Consider the following 24745-nt stretch of genomic DNA (forward strand, 5'->3'; position numbering starts at 1 on the left):
ATCAGTTCCTCAGTGATCTGTCATCAACTACCATATGGCAATTTGGTAATTACAGTTCTTCTTCAGGGCCACATCAGTCATTTCATACTGCATTCTGAAGAGCAACCCAATGGTCTCAATCTTAATAAATTTTTAAGCAACTAAAAATTGTTCTTTTAAATATATAATAACTAATAACTAAATAAACAGTAAGAATTAAGTTTGACTATTTATTAAGCTTGGCTCTTATTTACTAAGCTTCTGCTTTTGCTTCAAAGCTATTTTTTCCATAATTGAAACACAAAGCTCTAGAACCCCAAGACGTCCGCTTAAATTCACTGAGTCTCTCAGCTTCTGGTCCAGAAGGTAAACTCTCTCAAGTTTCAACCCCCACATAATCTTTCTTCTCAGCTTAAATGGCTTGAATGTTGAAATCTTTCAGTTCAATCTTGGTGCTCAAGTTTGTATTCTGTGTCTTGCTTTTTCTTCAATCCTAGTAGAGTTTCGTTTAATCTAACTATGTCTTCAAGCTTGTTAAAGTTTCTTCCTTTTTAGTTAATTGGGTATGTGGATCTGAAACTTTAGTGGGGTTTTGTTGCAAAATCGTGTTGTCTTATTGTTAGCTCAGCTCTGATCTTGATTTGGGTGTTAAAAAGCTCTGATCCTTGTGTTAATAGTTGTTAAGCCCCGAGCTTTGGTACTCAATTTCTTTAGTCATATGCGTTGTGTTTGTTCTGAGTGATTCAAGATCTTTCTAAATCAGGAAAAATGCTTTTGAACTTTGTGTCAATGAGGAGCACTTATAAACTTGGTTTTGTGTCTATATATATACCCATTATTCTTTTCTTGGTCTTTACAATTCATGTTACTCTAGCTGCCGATTACATACCAACTGAGAAAATCCTCCTAAGTTGTGGGGGTACTGATGGTCCCGATAGCGATAATCGGAAATGGACCACGGATATTGGGTCTAAGTATCTGTCAGCAAATGCGAAATCCATCACATCCTCAGCTGCTACTCAGGACCCTTCAGTCCCTACAGTCCCTTACATGACTGCTCGGGTTTTTCCCTCTAATTTCACATATAGTATTCCGGTTGTTGCTGGCCGGAAATTTGTCCGTCTTCACTTTTATGCGGCGTCCTATGCGGGCTTAAATGCATCTGATGGTGTTTTCTCTGTCACGGCTGGGCCTTATACTCTCCTTAACAACTTCAGTGCTGCACAAACTACAGAAGCATTGAATTTTGCATTTCTTGTGAAGGAGTATTCAATCAATGTTGAGGGTGCAACATTGGATATAAGTTTCGTCCCATCTGCCAAAGCTCCAAGGGCGTATGCATTTGTAAATGGCATTGAGATTGTGTCAATGCCTGATATTTATAGTTCCACAGATGGAACTCTGATGATTGTGGGTCAGGGTACTCCTTTCTACATTGATAACACCACTGCACTTGAGAATGTTTATCGGTTGAATGTGGGTGGAAATGATATTTCACCCTCCCATGATACGGGTCTTTATAGGTCCTGGGTCGATGACTTGCCATACCTCTATGGGGCTGCCTTTGGGGTTTCGTATTCTGCTGCTGATAACATGACAATCCAGTATCCTACGGGCATGCCTACTTATGTTGCACCAGTTGATGTCTACGACACTGCTAGATCAATGGGGCCGAATCCTGAAATCAATCTCAATTACAATTTGACTTGGATTTTCTCAGTTGATTCTGGATTCTCTTACCTTGTTAGGCTTCATTTTTGTGAAATTCAGGGAAATATTACCAAGATTAATCAAAGAGTGTTTGATATCTTCCTTTATAATCAAACTGCTCAGCCAGGGGCAGATGTTATTGCCTGGGCAGGTGAGCAAGATGGGGTTGCGGTTTATAAGGATTATGTGGTTCTTGTTCCAAATGGAAGCCCGCAGCAGAATATGTGGCTTGCGCTGCACCCAGACCCATCTGCCAAGCCCAATTATTACGATGCAATCTTGAATGGAGTAGAGATATTCAAAGTTAATGGTACAAATGGTAATCTTGCTGGGCCGAATCCTATCCCTGCTCCTAAACAGGATGTAATTGACCCAACAAGGACTAGACCATCACCTGGTGGTGGTAAAACAAAGAATCAGAAAGCAATTATCATTGGATGTGTTAGTGGTGGAATTTTCTTAGCCCTTGTTCTTGGTTTCTTTCTTATTGTTGCTTCCCGCCGCCGGCATAGGAAGGACTCAAGTGCAAGTGATGGTCCTTCTGGGTGGCTTCCACTTTCTCTGTATGGAAATTCACATTCTGCTGGTTCTGCCAAAACAAATACTACAGGAAGTTATGCGTCCTCACTTCCTTCAAACCTTTGCCGCCACTTCTCATTTTCTGAGATCAAGGCTGCCACCAAGAACTTTGATGAGGCTCTACTTCTTGGGGTTGGAGGTTTTGGTAAAGTTTACAAGGGAGAAATTGATGGTGGAGCAACCCAAGTAGCAATCAAGCGTGGGAACCCACTCTCTGAGCAAGGAGTACATGAGTTCCAAACTGAGATTGAAATGCTGTCAAAACTTCGTCACCGCCACCTTGTTTCATTGATTGGCTATTGTGAAGAAAACTGTGAAATGATTCTTGTTTATGACTACATGGCTCATGGAACGATGCGGGAGCATCTTTACAAGACCCAAAAACCTCCACTGCCTTGGAAGCAAAGGCTTGAGATATGCATTGGAGCTGCACGCGGTTTACACTATCTCCATACTGGTGCCAAGCACACTATCATCCACCGAGATGTTAAGACAACTAACATTCTCTTGGATGAGAAGTGGGTTGCAAAGGTATCTGATTTTGGGTTGTCAAAAACAGGTCCTACTTTGGATAACACACATGTAAGCACTGTTGTTAAGGGTAGTTTTGGGTATCTAGATCCAGAGTACTTCAGACGGCAGCAACTGACTGACAAATCCGATGTTTACTCATTTGGGGTTGTTCTTTTTGAGACCTTGTGTGCTCGGCCAGCATTGAACCCGACACTTCCAAAGGAGCAAGTGAGCTTGGCAGAGTGGGCTGCACACTGCCACAAGAAAGGTATTCTTGATCAGATACTTGATCCTTATCTGAAGGGAAAGATTGCGCCGGAATGCTTCAAGAAGTTTGCTGAGACTGCAATGAAGTGTGTGGCTGATCAGAGCATTGAGAGGCCATCTATGGGTGATGTGCTGTGGAACCTTGAGTTTGCTTTACAGCTACAAGAGAGTGCAGAGGAAAGTGGTGAAGGTATCGGAGGAATGGGCATTGAGGAGGAGCCATTTGTACCCTATAAAGGGAAGAAAGATCCTGATGCATCACTGGGTTTTGATGGCAATGTCACGGACTCAAGGAGCAGTGGAATGAGTATGAGCATAGGCGGCCGGAGTCTAGCAAGTGAAGACTCTGATGGGTTGACACCTAGTGCTGTATTCTCACAGATTATGAACCCGAAAGGACGTTAAAAAATCACAAGTGATTGCATTTGCCACCGGCTGCTGGATTCTGGTAAGGCAATATGCTTTCTGGTGTTTGATCAAGCAGGTAGTCATATTTGTATTTTCTTTCTTACCTTATTCATTTTACTTAATGTTGATTTTTTTTTGGCATGGATGCGTTTTGATCAGGTCGATTCTAATCTGTATGTACCTCTAAGAGTGTAAAAATAATGTATTGAACTACTTTTTATTGCTTTGGATGATAAAATTAATTTCATGCTACCAATTTGTTTCCTCTCTCGCATTTGGATGGGGAATTTCACTTGTGTTAGGGACACAACATTTTTCAATAATACCATCACTTTTTTTTGAATCCATGACATAATTTTTATATGCATAAATCACAACAGAGTTTGTGGAAAATGTCACTGATATTATGATTGAGGTAGTTGGTGCAAATTAGTCCCATGTTTGAACAAGTTTATTGGATAGAACAACCGTCCATTTCTCATAAAATGACAGAAATCATTTTTAATATGATTACGCCTTGCCATCAATTATGGTGGGTAAAAGTATCTGACACATGGGTGTGGGTCTACCTGTAATTCGCCTAAACAAAAATGAATGCATTTACAGCAGACATTGAATTGTTCTTCCATATTTTTTATATGGTTTTAAGATTGATTATAAGAGTATCTTTAGGTAAGAAAAGATAGAAAAAGACGTGGGAAACACTATAAGAAAGCTAGCTGTTTCTGACTTTTTGCCTATATTCTCTGCCCATATTTTTGAGCAATTGATGCATTGGAGAGGCTGGTTAGGGGGGTCAAAGATGATAATAGTATATTGATAAATTGGAATACCATAAGGTTCTACGCTATTGCTTATTGCTACTTGCTACTACCCCACTAAGCTTTAGTGCTTCACATATCATATTTGCTGTCATATAAGTCTTACGTTATACAGAACACGAAACCTTGAATCTCCATTGTAACTGACTAACTGTATTGTCCAAGTTTAGATGAATAAGTTTTTACGATCGGTAGGGTAAAATATCAATTATGATTTATATGGTGGGACTTTGGGAAATCCAAGTTTAAATTTTTGAAGGAATTAGCAAACTTGAACAAAGCCGGTCTGGATTGAGTTTGTCCTGTCCTCCATGTGTATGCCACTTAATAGCGTTTAATATTGACTTGCAATCCTTAAAAAGCGTTGTCAAACAAAGATTTAGTTAATATAAAGGCAAATATTTTAAAATTAAGCGATTGACAAGACTGGGGCTGGGAGCATCTACCCATCTGTCTTGATGAAAATACCAAATGGCCAGTCAATTTATAATTCTAGTGTCAATTCTTGCTTTAGAAAAGAAAATTTTTAATTTCATTTTTTATTCTCATTTTCTTTCATGCCAATCACAGGGTCCCACACTTTGAGTACTTACTTTTTCTTTTATTTATTTATTGTTTTTATAATTCAAATAATGATAACTTAAAAGATAAAGGTTGATGTTCTTTACGTTTCTGTTAAAAATGTCAAATTAAGTTTACAAAGTTATTGGCTTAGTACTTGCCCTCTTAATAATGAATAACCTATAAGACATAAATTATTCCTCGTGTAAGGTGGGGATGGAGACAGCCCGAGCAAACATTTTCATACTCGTCCAAGAAACTTATATTGTGAGATATCACAGCATAGGTTTATGAAGGAACACATTATTAGGCACGTCTTATTAGTGTCATAGGGGGTGTTTGGGAGAATATAGTTTGAGATGAGATTTTTGTAATTTTTTGAAATACGTGTGAGTGAAAAAGTGTGTAGAAATGTATGTAATGTTATTTAAAACGTAAAAAATGTGAATTTGTGATGGAAAACAAACGGACCCATAATATCTCATATTGGAAGTAACTTCCTTGGGTGAGTCTAAACTTTAAACTCATTCAAACATTTTGGTTCTATATTTTCTAGCTTGTTCAATTTGGGATGAAATGTATCAAATGACACAAGATATGTAAGGATTAAATCATTCCTTTTTTTATTATTATTATACAAGATAGAAATTCTATTCTAGCCTAATCTAGTGTATATATGCATGAAACTTCTTCTTAGAGACTTGAACCCTGACCCTTGCCCCCACACCCCACAAGCACTTATACTTGTGGAGTAACCACTGTACCATGGGCGTGCGGTGATAAATCATTTCCATTTTACTTCAAAGTAAATTGAGATGGTATTTAATGATAGAGATCCAATATTTCATTTACGCTAAAAGTAAATATATTATCGCATCAATTAATTATCATTCATTATTTGATGGAAGAGATTAATAAGGACAATCTAATAAAAATGCAACTCTAACTCTCACTAAAACATTGCCTAAAAAATAGGACCACTATCTTTTTTAATTTTCAAATTACTTTATACACTTATAAATTAGATTATCAAAATAAAAATTATATATATAAAATAAAAACATTTGTTTTTTTTCACTAAAAAAATCCTCATCACACTCGCAAAGCGCGTGTGATAAGGTAGGTGCAAAATAAAGTCTCTCCAAAATTTTTAAAATAAATGGAGAGAACTATTTTTCTAAGTTTATACATGTCACATAGGTTCCAAATAACTCAACTGGTAAAATCTTTTTTTCAAAAAAAAAAATAGTAAAATCTTTGATAGTTGTCTAAGCAAATCAGGTTAAAACTCTCTAAAAAAAATAAAAAAATAAGTTTATACATGTCACGAAAGTTGTTCCTTTTACATACAAAGCCTAACACCATGGTCTATTGATCCCTTGTGGTCTTTTTCAGTGTTTTTCTTAAACCCTTCAAAAAAAAAATTTGATTACTAGTACTCCCTAATATTGCGGAGGAGCATATTGCCAGCCAATATGAAACTTGCGGCTGCGAAGGAAATAAGTTCTGGGTCCACGCGGATTCACATAGGTTCAAATAATTGAAAAAGATATATATCTATTAGTCACTAAAGTTGGCCGAAAAGGTAGACAACACAACGATGTTGTTTATTAGAAGGCTAGTCTGGCCCCAAATAAATGAATTTGAGTGTCAAAAAGCTGTTTGTTGCGTATACTGTCCATTCAGATTTGTTTTACAGCCCCAATCCAACTACTATTGAAATCTAGAGAAATTGAAATGGCCATATTATTTTCTTGGCTAAAATGCACTTTAAACCCTTTTTAATTTGGGATAATTTCTTAATCAGTCCCTCCACATACAAACACCCATGGCCGTGCAATATCAACTCCAAAAATAATGAGTTGGTTTCGTCTCATAAATGTAACTTGGAAGCTGATTTTGCAGTTAGGGGAGGAAAACAGAACAATCAATTAATTAATTGTAATTGGTCAATTAAACATTTCATCCTTGGTTTTGGAAGAACTCTTTAACACTATGCATAATACAAGTAACATCAACCACTACAACTGTCTTAGGAAAACCAAGAGTTCAACTGATTCTCAGGTTTAGAAACAATAATTTCAGCCCAAAAAATAACTAGAAAACTGAACAATACTCCTATGATAGTCCTATTTACATGCCAAAGGAGGAAAAGAACAAGCAAACAAACAAACAAACAAACAGCGAAGCATCCAGAATACTCACAATATAGTGCATCCAAAACATTCTGCAGCCTCTCTCGCTACATAGAAGCAAGCATATAGGTCATTTCGGATATTGGGAAGTTGAATCTATAATTGCAGTAATCTTCTTCTGAAGCTCTGGCTTGTTGGCTCCTACAAGCTTGTCAATTTGCTGTCCATCTCTAAGAAAGAAGAAAGTAGGAGTGGCTTTGATATCCCATGAAGTGCTGAACTCCTGCATCACATAAAAGCATTTTATGATTTTGCCATCAATAGATTTAGCACAATCTTGGATGATAAAAAAAAAACCAAGAATATCTCTCCGCTAGACAGGTCAAATTTTCATTTTACACTAATTCTCATGTAATTTGTTTTTCCTATTCTTGTTTTGTTTTTTTATTAACACTTTTGTTTGGAATGTTTTTCATGCCGGTGGAGTTTCTTGGCCACAGGCAAGATAGTGGCCTTTTTATGTCCAAAATAGGTCCTTGTACCAAAAGCAAGCTCTATCTTAGGTAGCACTAAATATCTTTCCTAAGTAACAACAAAATTACACTACTTACAGTGAGTTCTTCAACATCGATCACTATGAACATGAGAGAAGGGTATTTCTCAGATAATTCAACATAAAATGGCGCAATCATCTTACAAGGACCACACCATGTTGCACTGAAATTTGCAATTACCTGTTAAACATACAGCTTCAATTAAAATTGGAAAAAAAAAAAAGGTAAAATAATGACCACAAAATAAATCAACACAAAGAATCCTGTCAAAAAAAAAAATAAAGCAAACAAACAAACAAACAAAATAAATCAAGTGAACCTTTATATTATATAACAATAGATGAGGCATGATTCAGCATCAGAGAGAAAGAAAGAGAGGAACTTGCAGGTGCAAGATTTGGCATTGGACTGGCAAAAAGTGTTTGGATAACAGGAAGATGCAGAGAGAAAATATGGGCCTACAAGTTCATGGTAAATCCACAATGACTTGCTACAATTTACAAGACCGACCACAGACTAAATTGGCCAGAGTGTATGCAAGACAATTTACACCAAGAACAGACCTCATATTAGGAAACAGCATTTCATACAAAAATGCAGGTTTGAATGGTTCTTCTGTAATGATGCAAACGAACTTTGGAAATGGGTTCCCTACATTCTACTTGGTTGTCTTGATTGTATCAGATTGTAATTCTATTATCCAGATAAAGAGGGGGAAAGTGAGTCTGCAAAATTCTCATCAGACCACGTGTTGCAAATCATTGGCAGGGTATCCTGAACTAAAATCATTAACAGATTCTAGATAATCAACTGTTTGAAGGGTAATCTACCATTATGTGGACAGATTCTATAAAATCTTTTAAGCATAGCATGAGGATCAAACTGGTAGGCCCCTCCACTAAACACCATAAGTTGTTTCCTGGATTTTCTGCACTTAATAGTCAATATCCAATATTCATTTGTCATTGAGCTCAATAGCAACAGACTGAACAATGTAGAGATGATGCCAGGGTCTCACTGCTTGATTCTTGAGATGAAAATATTCTAGACTAAAGTAGAACCTTAGTACACAGTCATGTAATCATTACCACATTCACAAATATAATAATGTACATCTCATGGGAAAATATTAGTAGTAGTTCAGCGAAGAGACATGACAAAAAGACAATTAAGCTCCATATACATTCAACATGATTCACTATCCTGGCCAGGCCCCGCACGCAGGGGGGTGGGGAGAAGGAGGGAGAAGGTGAAGGAATACTTACAATCTTGCCATCCCTACTTGCTTCTGCCATCTTTTGATCCCAAGACTCCTTGGTAGTGATAAGGTGCACATTCCCACCAGAAAACTCGACATTCTTATCAGAATCATATCCATCAGTTTCAGGCTGCAAATATTATTAACATCATATTGTCATTAGGGAATGACTTGAGGTAAGAATAAAAAACTAAAATACAATTCACTCATTGAGGCTTTGAGGTATTTCAATAATTGACAGAACTAGATAGGTAAACAATATTTTGAAGGCAGTAAGCAAATAAAACTGGCATGCTTTTTAAGAGGTTTTCAAGTGGCTATCAACCATCTTCTAGTACTTCATGTAGAATTCTAAGTTGTCAAAAATTTATCCGTCAATCAACATGATACCCGTTGTTCCATGAGATCCTTTTCTTCTTTATTTTTTAGTACATCTATTACTTTAGAAAGAGATTTTATTTACATACTAAACCAAACACAGATTTTCATGATTTTGGATGCTCAGTTGATTGTGTTGTTGATGGAAGCTGTCGGGACTTGATGTGGTTTCTCCTAGTAATTTCATTAGCCTGGACAGGTGATACAGACTTGCACTAATCTTCCTAATAAGATGAACCAACAGTGCACCAGCTATTCTTACCATGCTGCATGCCACAACTGACATAACTGCAGTTCTATTATCCAATCTCCAAAAAATTCCAAATTGAAAGCTTTACCTAACCTAAGACAATGCTAATATAAGAACTAATGCAAGACATGCACAGACAGAACTAAGCACTCTTCCAAGTTCCTAATTATGTGAATCAGTGAGATAAATCTAAGTGTGTCACATCATCACAAATCATATACTGTCTGGATAGCAAGAATATCCCTTCTTCAACAGTTTGCTCCATCTAAAACTCCAGCAACAGCATCTTTCCTCACAAGTCACAACATTGCTTGAAATTCTTAATGACATCAATAACTTCACTATTTCTTTTTATGGCTTTCCCATTCTAAATTTATCATGAAAAAGAAATGACAAGAGATCCATATAAATAACTCCAGTCAAGCAGTATAATAATAGTAACTAAAAGAGAAACCAATAAATCTAACCACAATATAAGTTATAAGCAGAAGCTGGAGTAGATAAAATAACGGAAAAAATAAAAGTTACAGAAAACAACCGCCAAACTAGAGAAAAGTAAAAAAACATATAGCACATTGAACAAGACTATCCTTTTCACTTTCTACTTTTTCTTTTCATAAAAGAACTTTATTTAAGAATTTGACAGAAGAGTCTCAGAAACAATTACCTTAGTCACGCAATTTCCCATTTTGATGTTTAAAATCTAAATTGCTAAACTTAAATGGTAGAACTCCAGAAGTAACCTGAAAAGTGAACAATACAATCTATCAAATTAACAAGACAATATACATACCCAAAAAGTCCATTAATTTAAAGAATAATTCATTTAACAGATTGACAGGTAAATTTACTCAAACTAGGAAGAGAAAATAATATTATACTGTTGAACAAGACAACGGTATAACTATCAATCCATCTCCCATACATTTAAAACTACTAAGGGGTAGTTTTCTTACAAGCCAATTTATATATTTGTGTTAGTAACATAAATGTATGATTAATATCTTCTAAAGTTCCTAGGTAACTCCACTATGACGCTCTTACATCCTAATTTAAGGTCAGAGTTTTTCACTTCATCCACACCTAATATGGAAACCCAAATAATGCTAGCTCATGCTTGTTTAAATGTTAATGATGTGGTACAAACTAATCCCTGCATCTAATCATGAATTTTAGGATTTTGAGAAATCTGTGGTTATCTCAAGAGAACTCCACAGTGAGTTACCCTAAAAACTCTTGAGAATTTCAATTTTAAATGCATAAAGATGTAGATTTTTTTTTTCAAGAGTTTAATGTGTGAATTTAAAATTCTCAAGAGTTACCAGACTTTACAGTGTTCGAATAACAAATATTGTACAAGATTGAAAATCTCAAGACATTTCAATCCTCACAATTTATAAAATTCTAAAGTCTAAGCTAAAAATTAGGAATTTAATCATTCAAGTGATAGTCCAACAGTAATGCATTCCTTTATGGTGTCCCGTGTCTATGATTCGAACCTCACTATCAAAAAAGAATTATAAAAAATCATGTCTAAAACTAATTAAAATAGTTTATCAGGTCTTACCTACCAAAATAACCACCTGAGTAAGTTGTTTCCTCCCTAAATTCCTAGGATTTCTAAAACTAGTTTCTTGGAACTCGAACACCAGAATCTAATTTCTCAAGATTTACAAACAGCCCAGAGTTTAAATTCACAGGAATCTTAAATTCTCAAGAATAGCCCTCTAAGCATCTTTTAAACACTCGGAATTTACTACAAAACTTATAATTGAGAAACAAAAGTTAGTTTCTTCCATCAATGTTCCGTCAATTACTCATACCTTACAATATTTTCCTTAATTATATTTATCGAAAAGGAAACATTAGAATACATAAACTATAAAACCAATATCTCTCCCAACAAAGAAAAAGGAAAACAAAACAAAAAGATTGCAGTAACCAAAAATCTAACATTAATATTTCACAAACAACATTGTACTTTACCTCTGATTGGTTTGCCAATGAAGCAAAGTAAAAAAGAAAACTGAGAGAAGATTAAACTCCATAAGAAGAATTGAAATAAGGAATGCGAATCAAACAATAATAAACACGTAACCAAACAAGACAACAACCTAAATTTCGAAATGCAACATGTTAAAAGCAACAAACAAACAAAAAATTTTGAACAAAGCTGAATTTAATTACCTCTAGCTTATGACCGATATGAAGCCCTAGTTAATCCGATATAACAACCTGGGCGATTTGAACGAAATTTAAAATTTAAAATTCGAAATACAAACGACAGAATCAGAGTTTGACCATGAGTTGTGAACAACAGCGTTGAGCTGGACCGTTTCTTCGATTTGTTTTGGTTGTTGTTTTTGATAAGATTATAAAATAGGAATTTTCGGACACAAAACTCAGGTACTTTAACAATTCCAGAACGGAAACTACTTTAATTTATACCGCTGTCGTGAGAAAGCCAGATTACCTTAATACCCTTATTTTGGCGCTACTGTGTGACTGAGTATAATGGGGGCATTTTCGTCAAATGGAAAAGGTTTGGGGGGTTTTTAACTGATAACGGTGATAACAACGAACAAGGAATAATATGCATAACAGTACAAACTTATTTTTATCCACAAAAAAAAAAAAAAAGTACAAACTTATTAACGAATGCTTTAACGAATGCCACTCGGAGACCGTATCGAATAACAAGAAGGCTCAAGGTTAAAAAAACAAAAGCAAAAAAAAAAAAAAGCAGAATTCAAAATTCAATGATATTTGGTTTAGGAAACATTTTTAAGAAATTTTTTATAAAAAATAATTAATTGATTCTTTTACTATTTTAATTATGAGATAGGATAATTTTGGAAACTCACCCTTAAACAAAGGGCAGGTTAGAACAAAAAATTTATAAATTAATTTAATAAAATTTTGTTAATTAGATGTTAAAGAGGTAAAATATTTTTTCTCTTCAAATTTGGGGTAGAGTGTCATTTGCTCAAATCTCACGAGTCGGAAATAATTATTAATTTCTAAAATTGTCTATTAAGAAATTTTCTAAAGAAATCCATTAATCGGACTTCAACAAGAATACACTTTTTTTACTTTTCTACCTTGCTATTTATTTTCATCCTTCACTTGAAATGTACTAAAAGTAAATGTGAGTTTTAAATAAGAATAAATTTCTGAGAGTACAACTATACAAATTACAAACTTAGTATGAATGTCACGCGGATACTCTAAAATAAACTTTTGTGCCTTTTAACTTTTCTTGGGAAAAAATAAAAAACTAAATAATGATTGATATACATTTAGGTCCTCCTCATGAAATGTATTAAATAAAAGTGTGAGCTCTAGTCAACTAAACTAGTAACGTTAATAGCTAAATTTGGCGCCACAAAATTGATAGTAGTACTTATAGTACACCTTCAAACAAAATTAATGGTACGTACAGTACACCTTATTTTTCTATTTGCTTTATTATGATTTTAAATCTTGTATACAATTTTTTTTCTTTTTAATATATTCTTTCAAATCAAGAATAAAAGACTATTTAACTTTTAAAAACTCTTTTATCAAAAAAGAAATGACCCCATTTTATCATTTTTTTTTTTTGAACTTTTAAAGACTATCAATTTACGATTTAGGTTATAACATAGTCAAAACAATTTAGTATAATTTTATGCTTTATTTGTTTCGAAGTAAAATATTTTTAAAAGTAAAATATTTTATATGTAAAATATTTTACTGAAAACATTTTCATTTTACGGTATTTGTTTGTCTACATGTGAAAAATAAAACAAATTTCCTATTCTCACAACCCATCAAATCCAAGCAACCACCACTAGATCAATAAAAAAACCAACCCACCACCAATACATGAATCACTGGGGGATAGGTACGCTCTAACTACTTTCAATTTGTAAACAAATTTACCAAAACATCAGGCATAATAAAGATGACATAATAACCATCAGTAATTAGGCAATACATCAAATTGGTACTTCCTCAAATTTTAAAATTAAGTAGATTGTCTCACACTTCTTCATTGTCACTTGCAGATGGTCTACAATTGCTTCTCAGCTGCCAGGAAGAACAAATAATGAGATAAAAAAAAAAAAAAAAAAACCCACTGGCACACCAACCTCAAAAAACGCTTGAAACAGAACTCAATAATACAAGAAGAAAACCACCCAAACCACCACCGTAGTGACTTGAACCCAACACCTGACCACTTATATCCACCTATTGGAGAGTAAAAACATAAAAAATAAAAAATAAAAAAAGATGGCCAATCACCCACTGCAACTCACAACAGAGTCACTACCACAATCCATTTCAGCTACTCACAAACCATTTCAGCTACCCACCAAAACCCACAACTTAGCCACCACCAAGACTCACAAAACATCATAGCCATCCACCACAACCCACAAACCCAGCCACCCATGACCCATAAACCATCCAAAAACCCAAATCAGTAAAGCCACACAGCAATAAAGGCAACAAAAAACAAAAAAAAAAAACAAAACCAAAACGAAAACTAAGATTAAAAGAATGAATCAACAACGGTGGAGGTGGCCAAGACACAGTGGGGTCGACAACCATGGAGGATATCAGATAGAAAAAAGAAAAGAGCAAAAAAAAAAATCAGGGAGGTGAATTAGTGGGTGGTGCTGACAGCGATGGAAATGCAGTCGGTGGTGAGTGGCATTGATGAGTGGATCGGTGGCCGGTGAATGAATCAGTTGAGGTCTAGTTTGTGGAAGGGAAACATTGATGTTGAGGAAGCACAGTATCGAGAGAGTAGGGAGAGATGACTAAGTGACTTTTGTAAAATATTTTACACTTGTTTTATGCGTAAGATATTTTACAGTTGGTTGGCCAGATTTTTCATTTTGACCGGAAAATATTTTACAGTTGACCATATTTTACATCAAAATAAACATAGTAATATGTGTAAAATATTTTTAAGAAAATATTTTGCTTCAAAACAAACAAAGGGTTAATTTACTAATTCCTAGTAACTGTATTGTATAAATCTTCTTTGCAAAAACTGTAAACTTTAACCTCTAAAACTAGGATCATGATCATTTCTAGTTTTAATTTTAAGGGTAACTCCACTGTGGATATTGTAAAATCCTATCCATTTAGCATATAATCATTTCGCATACAATCAATATGACGTAGATTATACCAGCTTAATAATATTCCAAAAGCACATTGTCAAACCAATTACCCAGCATGCATATGAGCTTCAATTATTTAATAAAGAAACCAGTGGTGAGAGTCTGAAAACAACACTGATTTCCTTCATTTTCTTGAAACTTGAAACTTCAAAACGTTTGCAATACTGACTATTCTACATTGCCAGAACAAACAAATTCAGACAAAGAGTGCATAACCTGTTTGCACTTTTGGTTATACAATTTCACAACAGTGTTCTGACCAACATGCTTAAATTCCGCCCTCTTTCTAGCTTCCCAGCATCCCCAAGATACATAACAAACAACAACTTGAGAGACAACAAAATATGACTAAACACATTCTTCAAACCAAAATCCAAATTTGTTGTCTTAGTAACCATCATCCCATTGCATACTTCTGTGTCCAGCTGCGTGCAGTGGCTTCATACTTGGCCCGGTCAGTCTTATACATGTGGGCAATCTCCGGTACCAGAGGATCATCAGGATTTGGGTCAGTCAGCAATGAGCAGATAGAGAGCAATACCTGATTTGCACCCAAGTTTTATTAGGTACCCAAAAAAATGTCAAATTCCCATCATGACATGAACGGCAATGTCAAAAAATTCTGAATAGAAATTACCGAGCCATAAATTTCCATGTTAAAACATTACATAAAAGTATAGTCACTTTTTGGAGTAACATTCAACACTTGAAAAATGAATACTTGCAACCAAAGATAAATAAATAAATAAATAAAAGCGGGTAGGAAAACAATGGGGTTTAAATCAATAACTAAATAAAACCACTGTTATCTAGCACAATGCGTTCTGGAAAGCTATTAGAATCATTCTCTTTATCGTTTCTCTATTATACCTTCTGCTGTTTTTGTGTATGCCTGTGAGCATTCCATTTACAGGTTAGAGAATAAGGATATTAACTGTAACCTAGATTATTAACATAGGTTTAGCACAAAGTCAAACCTTAGAAATTGTAAGAGCTGGGCTCCACTGTTCTTTAAGGATATCAAGACAAATGCTTCCATTGCTATTGATGTTTGGGTGGAAGACCTTGGTCCTAAATGCAACCTGAAGAACAGAAGACTGTTATCCTTACCATACACACAACATTACAGAACAAGCCTTTCACACAACAGACAAGCAAACAAACAAACACATGATCACACAAGATGATATTTGCACAAACAAAAAGTTCACCTTAGGGGGCTTGAAAGGATAATCAGGGGGGAAATGAATAGTAACTAGAAAAACACCTCCCGCATATGGGCTATCAGTGGGTCCCATAATGGTTGCTTGCCAATGGAACATGTCTTCAGCTACAGGACCTGTTAAATATAGACAAACAACCCCAAGTTTATTGCAACAAAAGTTTGGATGAATAACATAGTTAGTATCATTGAACACATGCGTAGCAGGTAGTGAACTTACATCATAAACATAATAGTAAAACCAATGGTATTGGAGAATCAACTTTCTTTTATGCTAGGAGAATCACAATCGAAAACTACTTTATCACTCATGTGATTAATGTTCAAGTACACGAGAAGAGCAGAGACCTACATATGGTTTTTATTGACCTAAGAAGAATTATATGACAAGAGTCTCCGGGCAAGTAAAAATCAAAGGTTTGAAAAATAAAGAAATTCCAATGAAGTGAATTAATGTCATCAAACATATGCTTTATGGAGCATTGATTAGCTAAAACACTAATTGTATGAACCAGAAATAAGTCTCTAAATGCGATTAATTTACATCAAGGCTCACTAATTATGAATCAATCTAGTGTCCCTTGCCCCATGTTGTTCGCAGACAATAATAGCTTCACTAAGTTAGTGTCAATAAAACCAAACAAGGAGTTAAATCTAACCCGAAACCATAAAGACGGACATACTACACACAGAGTCAACAAGTTTTTTGTTAAATAAGTCTAAGAACTTGAATTTTACGTATCTTTATCAATTTACTGTAATCAGATTTGATATAATCATTACACAGAAATAACATCAATGGCCATGGTAGCCACAGAGATAATAGAGAAGATGACCATATATAGATAAAGACTGAATGGAAAAAGAACGTATTCTTTAGCTTACCCAAAAGAATTGGGATTGACATTTAGTTGAGTCATGAGGCATGGTGCCCAGTTGATCTATTAATTGTTTTCGTCATTATTAATTTCTTCAATGACCAAGTTTAACCCCCCACCCCCACCCCCCAAAAAAAAAAACCTTTCTTTCTTTCAGTTCAGGAAGTACGCATAACCTATGCATAGACTCTGAACCCATAAAATCTATTATATGACTATTAAGGTTGGCATATAACATAGGCGGAGCCAAGGGGAGGGGGCAATTGCCCCCCCCCCCCCCTTACCTCCCCCAAATCACCATACTAGTAGGATATTTATGTTATTTTTCCTCCCTTAGACAAGTAAAAAATATTCCCTTCAACAATATTACAAACACACCCAATTTCACACCCTCATTAGTTATCAACTTACGATGAGAGTAATATCACTTTCACATGAGTTCACTGATGATGCTATTTTTATTATGAACCAATCACAACTTGACACATTAGTATAGAAAAGCATAAGAAAACTTCAATTAGATAATTTATTAAAAGCAATCAAGGCCGCGTGCACAATGTTGCAGGTATATATTGTTATACTCTTCACACTTTTACATTGATTTATTCTCTATACTTTGTATTAGCCCCACGTCATATTTATACAATTACTTTTAATTCCAACCGTGCCTTCTCAAACTCAGGATCTCCTGCTTCAATACCATGTTAAATTACCAACTATCCCAAAAGCTTAAGCTATTAAGATAAGGTAAATTTAACCATATACTTCTAACAAAATCCATGCCCCCCACAGGCAGCATATGAGTAACGAGTCATACCCCAAGTTGTTTCTATTATCTTTTTTTTATTTCAATATTCAAAAAGTTCCAATCTTGAATGCAAAAACCATAAGTAACTTACAAATACAAGAAACCCCAGATAATCTATCAAAATCTGTAAAATAAAAAATAAAAAGAGAGCAATGATGAAATATACCTGCGCTGCAAGAAGTTGGAGGATCCTTCTGCAAATCCTTAAGCTCCTTCGAGATACGCTTCGACGCCATGATGGTTCACCGGGTAAATCGCTTGAAGATATATTTTTTTACCAGGCCAAAGACCTACAAAATGAACAGTACACAACACACACGACAACAATAATCCTTATTACACAAAATCGGTATCGATTTCATGGTGCGACATTGGAGATCTAGAGTTAAAATAACAATATCTTTCAATATCTAACAAGATTTGATTGGGTTTGGTTTTTTTTTTTTTTTTTTTTGAGGTGTCCAACCTAGAAAATGGTAGAAACCTGTGTAAAAAAGCATAGAAAATAAACAGTAGGATGTACCTGCGAGGTGGGAAATCGCGATCCACAACAAAAGCGGTAAGATTAGTGGATTCCTCAACCCCACCCTTTTCGATCGGTGTCGGAATGAGGAATCAGGGAGAGGAGTGAAGCTGTTTCTTTTGGACAGCTTTATATAATGGTTCCCAAAAATAAATAAAAATACACACCCGTTTTCTCGTTGTCCTTCTTATCCGTTCCAATTATTGTTGATAATTTATTAAACTTGTATTTAATTTCTTTTAACCCCTTTGTTTAACTTTTTCTCCTTTATTTACCATGATACCTTCCTTTTTGTCAGTGAGAGTTTAATAGTAATTAATACTTAATAAATAAATAACTTATTAACAAAAACAAGTTTTATAAACAGGCCCTTCTCAAAAAAAAAAAATTTATAAACAGGGCTTATTGCAAATTTACATGGTACAATACTCAATACTGAGAGTCTTTTTAGTGAATATTGCAAAAAATAAAATTTATTTATGGTATGGGTATTGTTCAAGCTTATTTGGGAAAATGAGGAGAGAAGTAAATTTCGGTAATATCAATGCCGAAATTCTGAAAAAAAGTAGGAGAGAGGAGAGAGAAATGAAGTGACGGATGGGGAGAGAGAAAAAGGAATTTCGGCAATGATAGAAATTGGAAGATTAAAAAAAAAAACTAAATTGTGACAAGAGTAATGCTACGGCCACACGTTATTTTATCATATTTTTACAAATTGTTGTTATGACCAATTTTTTACTGGTTCTCATTAGTGCTTACCAACAACATCCCTTTTTTATTTACCAATAATCACTCATGACATCAATAGTTTATGAAAAATTTTGTAAAAAAATTTGTAACTCTAGCATTTTGCCAAAAGTGAATGATTTAAATAAATAAAAAACATTCATTGTGGTAAGATTAATGCAGCCACACTTTTTGGAGTAAAATGACAGAGATACACACTTTTAGTCCTCCAAAAGTGTGGTTGTATCTTACCACAATCATGATTTTTTTTTTTTTTTACTCCTTCAATTTCGGCAATTCAATTGTCACAATTGATTTTTTTTTTAAAAAAAATCATTCACTTTTGGCAAAATGCTAGAGTTACAAATTTTTTTACAAAAACTTTCATAAACTGTTGATGTGATGAGTGATTATTGGTAAATAAAAAAAATGATGTTGGTAGGCACTAATGAGAATCAGTAAAAAATTGGTCATAACAACAGTTTGTAAAAAATATGATAAAATAGCGTGTGGCTGTAGTATTACTCTTGCCACAATTCAGTTTTTTTTTTCTTTTTTTTTTAATCTTCCAATTTCGGCAATAGCATTGCCAAAATTCCTTTTTCTCTTTCTCATCTGTCACATTATTTCTCTCTCCTACTTTTTCTCAGAATTTCGGCATTGGTGTTGCCGAAATTCACTTCTCTTCTCATTTTCCCAAATAAGTTTGAACAGTACCCATATCACAAATAAATTTCATTTTTTGTAATATTCAGCCAAAAGACTCACAATACTGATGTGGAACACACACCTTTTTTTTTTGGAAAAAAATTATTGAAGTATTATTAAGAAGCTGGTAAATTAGCATTAACAAAATTACAATGTCTAAAGGAGTAGATTTTATCTAAACTAAAAGCAGAAAAAACAATTTAGCTCTCCTTGTTAAGGCATCTATTGCTGCATTATCTTGTCAAAAGTATGAGAGAAAAATCAACTTTTAAGGGAACTTACAATTGTCAAAGTATCCTTAAGCAAGTGACTAAACTAGAATTAAGTAAATCACCACAAACTCGCATGTTGTCATATACAGTCCAATTATAAGCAATCACACAATTAAGGGCATCACATTTGCCATTATTATTTATTGGGTTGTTTTGAAAAGAGAGAATTGTTGAGTCTTTTGGCTAGATATTGCAAAAAATGAAGTATTTTTGGTGTTATAAGCACTGTTCAAAGTTATTTGGCAAAATGAGGAAATAGATTGAATTTTGGCAACATCGTTGCCAAAATTGCAACAAAAAGTATGAGAGATAAATAAACTGTCAGGTGATGGCAAGATTTGAATTTCGGTAATCTCATTACCGAAATTCTTGCTGCCCAGCTTGTTGCCCAGAAGTGTGCCCGAAAGGTGGAGTGCTCAAAGGAAACCAATTGTGGTAATCAAGTTGCCGAAATTGCAAGGGAGTGAGGAGAGAGAAAATATGAATTGTGACAACCAAGTTGCCAAAAATGAGAGGAAAAGAAGAGAGAGAGAGAGAGAGAGAGAGAATTGTGGCAACCAAGTTGCCGAAAATGGGAGGGGAAAAAAAGAGAAAAGTCAATTGATTTTGGCGAAGTTGCTGAAAATGGGAGGGAAAAAAAAAAAAAAAAGAATTGTGGCAACCAAGTTGCTAAAAATAGGGGGAAAAAAAGGAATTGTAGCAAACAAGTTGCTGAAAATGGAGGAAAAAAAAAAACCAATTGTGGCAACCAAAAAATGGGAGGAGAGAGAGAGATGTCTTGATAACTAAATAAAAAAAATTGAAGGAAGTCAATCACCTCACTTCCTCTTCCTCTAACTCTTATTCTCTTCTCCAAGTACTTTGGAATATATTTCTTGATCATTCCCAATAAAACCTAGTCTACTAATATGAATCTCTATCATGGATTCTTATTCTTTTTTTTGTCTTTTAATTTCTCTTTTTGGTTATAAAAGACATACACCATCACTGAAGCATTGATTTTTATTTTCTACTCTTAAACAAAGTACATTGATAAAGTACATAGATATTCTTATTTAGATTATTGTCTATGCATGGGAGAAATTTATGGAAGAAAAATTGATTGACGTGCACGGTGTAAAAAAAAAAAAAAAAAAAGATAATTTTGCAAAGATTCTTTGCAGGATTTGTAAAGATTTATAAATGATTGATTTGCAATATAAACAAAAATAACAAAGACACTAAGATTTTTTTGCAGAGATTCTATCCCATCTTGATCTGTGTTGTATTTGGTCAATTTCTATTAGTAGAGAAGAATTTAACTTATACGAAACTTGTATCCTATTTAAACAGCACTAATGTTACTTTAGTTTCCATGTTTCTTATTTTCTACTCTTTTTCCCCTAAAAATTCTACCAGCCTTCTTCTCCACTCATATTCCCCTCATAATTCTATCAACCATTTTCAATTCATGCATGTCATACATTCTACAAACAACTATAAAGAACAACACTTACAAATACCTATCCATCTTTATCTCTTACAAGGTGAGTTACATCTCTTAAGTAGTTACTTTTCTTTTTATAATATTCATGTTGATATGTTTTAGGGGCATAGCTAAGCATGAAAATCTTGTTTTTGTTAAATTATTTGTTCATGAAAATATAGTTTTTGTATTATGTGTTTTGCAATATGAACTGATTTGTATGATATGTTTTAAATTATGTGTCTTGCCTAAAATTTCATATAGAAATTCTTACTTAAAGAAATTCTTACTTTGTTAGCCTAAAATATTTATGCTATAAGAAAACCCAAAAAAAAAAAAAAAAAGTTAGTATATGCTCCTAAATCAAAAATCTAAGTTTTAGGTATAATAATGATAACGAAAATTGTACAATATTAGAAATATTTATCTATTATCTATTATCGTATTTTTTACAAACCATCTATATAAAAAATTACAAACTAAGAAAATAATTTTCAATTAAATTAGGGGGTTGAGAAGCTTACTACAATTGCAATATGAAGTAAGAAAACCAAAAAAAAAAAAAAAAGTATATGCTCCTAAATCAAAAATCTAAGTTTTAGGTATAATAATGATAATGAAAATTGTACGATATTAGAAATATTTATCTATTATCTATTATCATATTTTTTACAAACCATCTATATAAAAAATTACAAACAAAGAAAATAATTTTCAATTAAATTAGGGGGCTGAGACGCTTACTACAATCGCAATATGAAGTGAAGGAATGTAGGAATTATAGAGTGATACTTGCAATAAAAAAAAAAAAGAACAAAAAAAACACACAATCAGATAATCATAAATATTTTCTAAAAAAATATAATCCTAAACAAAAACAAAAGAACAATAATAAAATTAATATATAGTGACTACTACAGTTTTTATGCTAATTATTAAGTATGATTTACAATGCTTGTAGTTCATAATAAAATTGAAAGAAACTCACAATAATACAATTTATTACAATTTTTGTGGTCATATAATAATAATAACAATAAATAATATTAAATAATTTAAAATTAACAAAACACGTACATAAATTTAATTAGAGAGTCGAGATGTTGTAAGTGCATAATTTGTACCCGGACCCAAAAACAAACGATGGGCTCAGGTCCAAAGAGCCTTATATAATGAAATTTGTAGAGTATGAGTTTGAAACCTAGGTTTGAGATATTGGAAGTTGATCAACAGACTAGAATGCCGCAGTCTATGCAACTGATAGATGAATGTGACCGGAAAACCCTCCTCGGACGTAAGCCGATGACAATTTGTATAGCCTTTTTTTCTCTAAGCAAAAGAGTACAATTTTTAGTTTTCAAAAAAGAAGATCCCCCACTTCTTTCCTCTCTCGTCTTCTTATATCCTTCTTCTTCTTCCCTGTTTCATCCACGTGTAACACAAATCTTTCTCCTAGATACTTGTCCCATCCACCACTTTCTTAAAGTCTTCAAATAATAGCTGGAATGCTGAATTCTACTGTTCAGAGGTCATTTCTCCATTAATGCAGCCAGGAAGGTAGATGCAGGCCTTTAATACGGTGGTAGCAGCTTTTTCTTCAAATATTTCTCACACGTTCCTACTTCTAAAGGGTGCTTGGATCACACCTTTACCCAACAGATCTTCCAGAATTCTGCCTCTAAACCGTTTAGCAAGTCCCAGGGCCTTTGCTGGACCTATCCTAGGAGATACTCCTCCTCGGACAACTCCTTGGACCATTATAGTGCAGGCTGACCTGTGGGTCTAGAGACCCTGATTGAACAGACTTGTACCAACTAATCAGGCCTAAAACCCAAACGTTTATTTAAGCACTTGTACCCCCACAGATGCTTACCACAATTGTGATACCAACCGAAAGAGTGAGAATTATAGAGTAACACTTGCAACAATAAAAAACACAACCATATAATAATAAATAAACACAAAATAACAACAATATTGAAAAGTTTACATGAATAAGTTTATATGAAAAGTTTATAATCATAAATATCAACTACAAAATAATCAAATCCATGTAGGGTGACTATTACAATTTATTATGGTAAATTTCAAATATAATTGAAATTCTTGTAATCCTAACCATAAAAATTTCATTAATCTAAAATTTGAATAATAATAACAACAATAATCATAATCATAGTCATATAAACAATATTAACAACAACAATACATTTTATAACCAAAGAGAGAAATGAAAAGACAAAAAAGATTTAACCAAAAACAAGAAAAGACAAAAAAGAATAAGAATCCATAGAGATTCATTATATTAGTAGACTAAGTTTTATTGGGAATGATCACAAATATTTTCCAACGTGCGTGGAGAAGAGAATAAGTGTCAGAGGAAGAGAGGAAGAATTGAGGTGATTCACTTCCTCCAATTTTTTTTTTATCTGGACATATCTCTCTCTCTCTCTCTCTCCTCCCATTACACAATTGGTTTTCTCTCTTTTTTTTTCCCCATTTTCGGCAACTTGGTTGCCACAATTCTATTTTTTTTCTTTATCTTTTTTCCTCCCATTTTTGGCAACTTGGTCAAAATCAATTGGTTTTCTCTCTTTTTTTCCTCCCATTTATGGCAACTTGGTCAAAATCAATTGATTTTTTCCCCCTCCCATTTTTAGCAACTTGGTTGCCACAATTGGTTTCTTTCTTTTTTTTCCCTCCATTTTCAGCAACTTGGTTGCCACAATTCATATTTTCTCTCTCCTCACTCCCCTACAATTTCAACAACTTAATTACCACAATTGGTTTCCTTTGAGCTCTCCACCTTTCAGGCACACTTCTGGATAGCAAGTTGGGCAACAAGAATTTCAGTAATGAGATTACCAAAATATAAATCCTGCCATCACCTGATAGTTTATTTCTCTCTCATACTTTTTGTTGCAATTTTGGCAATGTTGTTACCGAAATTCAGTATCTTTCCTCATTTTGCCAAATAACTTTGAACAGTGTTTGTAATACCAAAAAACTTAATTTTTTGCAATATTTAGCCAAAAGACTCGAGAATTGTTGGTTTACGTTGGTAAAAAATTTATCAATCTAATAGTCGTGTCAAAACTCAAAATAAAATAAAAACCAACCTAAATGAGGGGGCTACATTAGGTAGTGAAGTGAAGTACGAACTAGGGTAATAAATTCCGGATTCTTTACATGGTCTCTCTATGATTTTGACAACCTATCATAGGAAGCAGATCGATCATGATGAGAATGAACTTCTCAGAAATGTAATGTAATAGAAGAGTCACAGTGATCAGTATTTTGATGACTAGCTGAAGAGGATCAATGTTGTTGTTTTTGTATATTAATTGATTTTTGCTATTCTGATATCTTATATACCCCTTTTACTCCCATTTGTTGTTAGGATGTTCTACTATTGCCTTGTTTACTTTTATAGCTAATAATTTATTTGAATGAGCTTATTTCCATCTTAAAATACAATGACACTTTTCAAAACATCATTTTTTAACTATGTGTAGTTGTGCTTCTCCATAATATACAACATAAGTTCATCCAA

General features: G+C 33.8%; 3 protein-coding genes across 5 annotated transcripts; 1 reads left to right on the plus strand and 2 right to left on the minus strand.

Moving 5' to 3' along the window:
- Positions 1–212: 212 nt before the first annotated feature.
- Positions 213–3720, plus strand: LOC142609428 (receptor-like protein kinase FERONIA). The gene has a single exon (XM_075781011.1). The coding sequence runs from the start codon at positions 748–750 to the stop codon at positions 3451–3453; it is 2706 nt and encodes a 901-aa protein (XP_075637126.1). The 5' UTR covers positions 213–747; the 3' UTR covers positions 3454–3720.
- A 3053-nt stretch (positions 3721–6773) lies between these two features.
- On the minus strand, positions 6774–11829 carry LOC142609429 (thioredoxin H9). Of its 3 annotated transcripts, XM_075781013.1 has the most exons (6): positions 11601–11822; positions 11400–11439; positions 10081–10156; positions 8793–8915; positions 7585–7707; positions 6774–7256 (listed from the first exon to the last, which is right to left on the minus strand). In XM_075781013.1, the coding sequence occupies exons 3-6, from the start codon at positions 10099–10101 to the stop codon at positions 7104–7106; spliced, it is 420 nt and encodes a 139-aa protein (XP_075637128.1). In that variant the 5' UTR covers positions 10102–10156; positions 11400–11439; positions 11601–11822; the 3' UTR covers positions 6774–7103. The 3 variants fall into 3 exon arrangements, with proteins under 3 accessions (XP_075637128.1, XP_075637127.1, XP_075637129.1); XM_075781012.1 differs by lacking the exon at positions 11400–11439 and having other exon boundaries at positions 11601–11829; XM_075781014.1 differs by lacking the exon at positions 11400–11439 and having other exon boundaries at positions 11587–11822.
- A 2856-nt stretch (positions 11830–14685) lies between these two features.
- Positions 14686–18210, minus strand: LOC142608978 (ubiquitin-conjugating enzyme E2-17 kDa-like). The gene is made up of 5 exons (XM_075780628.1): positions 18022–18210; positions 17665–17788; positions 15802–15929; positions 15568–15672; positions 14686–15131 (listed from the first exon to the last, which is right to left on the minus strand). Exons 2-5 carry the CDS (start codon positions 17732–17734, stop codon positions 14988–14990), a joined length of 447 nt encoding a protein of 148 aa, XP_075636743.1. The 5' UTR covers positions 17735–17788; positions 18022–18210; the 3' UTR covers positions 14686–14987.
- Between the last annotated feature and the right edge of the window lie 6535 nt (positions 18211–24745).

Source organism: Castanea sativa, chromosome 9, assembly GCF_040712315.1.
Source record: "Castanea sativa cultivar Marrone di Chiusa Pesio chromosome 9, ASM4071231v1".
NCBI lineage: Eukaryota > Viridiplantae > Streptophyta > Magnoliopsida > Fagales > Fagaceae > Castanea > Castanea sativa.

Bases quoted from the DNA above. Each gene is read 5' to 3' on its own strand.
- LOC142609428 (XM_075781011.1), top strand. From the start codon at position 748: ATGCTTTTGAACTTTGTGTCAATGAGGAGCACTTATAAACTTGGTTTT.
- LOC142609429 (XM_075781012.1), bottom strand. From the start codon at position 10,101: ATGGGAAATTGCGTGACTAAG. The intron at 8,916-10,080 runs GTAATTGTTTCT...TAATATTTGCAG, and splicing joins TGGGAAATTGCGTGACTAAG to CCTGAAACTGATGGATATGA. The intron at 7,708-8,792 runs GTAAGTATTCCT...TATGTTTAACAG, and splicing joins CAAGTAGGGATGGCAAGATT to GTAATTGCAAATTTCAGTGC.
- LOC142608978 (XM_075780628.1), bottom strand. From the start codon at position 17,734: ATGGCGTCGAAGCGTATCTCGAAGGAGCTTAAGGATTTGCAGAAGGAT. The intron at 15,673-15,801 runs GTGAACTTTTTG...TCTGTTCTTCAG, and splicing joins ATCCTTTCAAGCCCCCTAAG to GTTGCATTTAGGACCAAGGT. The intron at 15,132-15,567 runs GTTTGACTTTGT...GGTGCAAATCAG, and splicing joins CAGCTCTTACAATTTCTAAG to GTATTGCTCTCTATCTGCTC.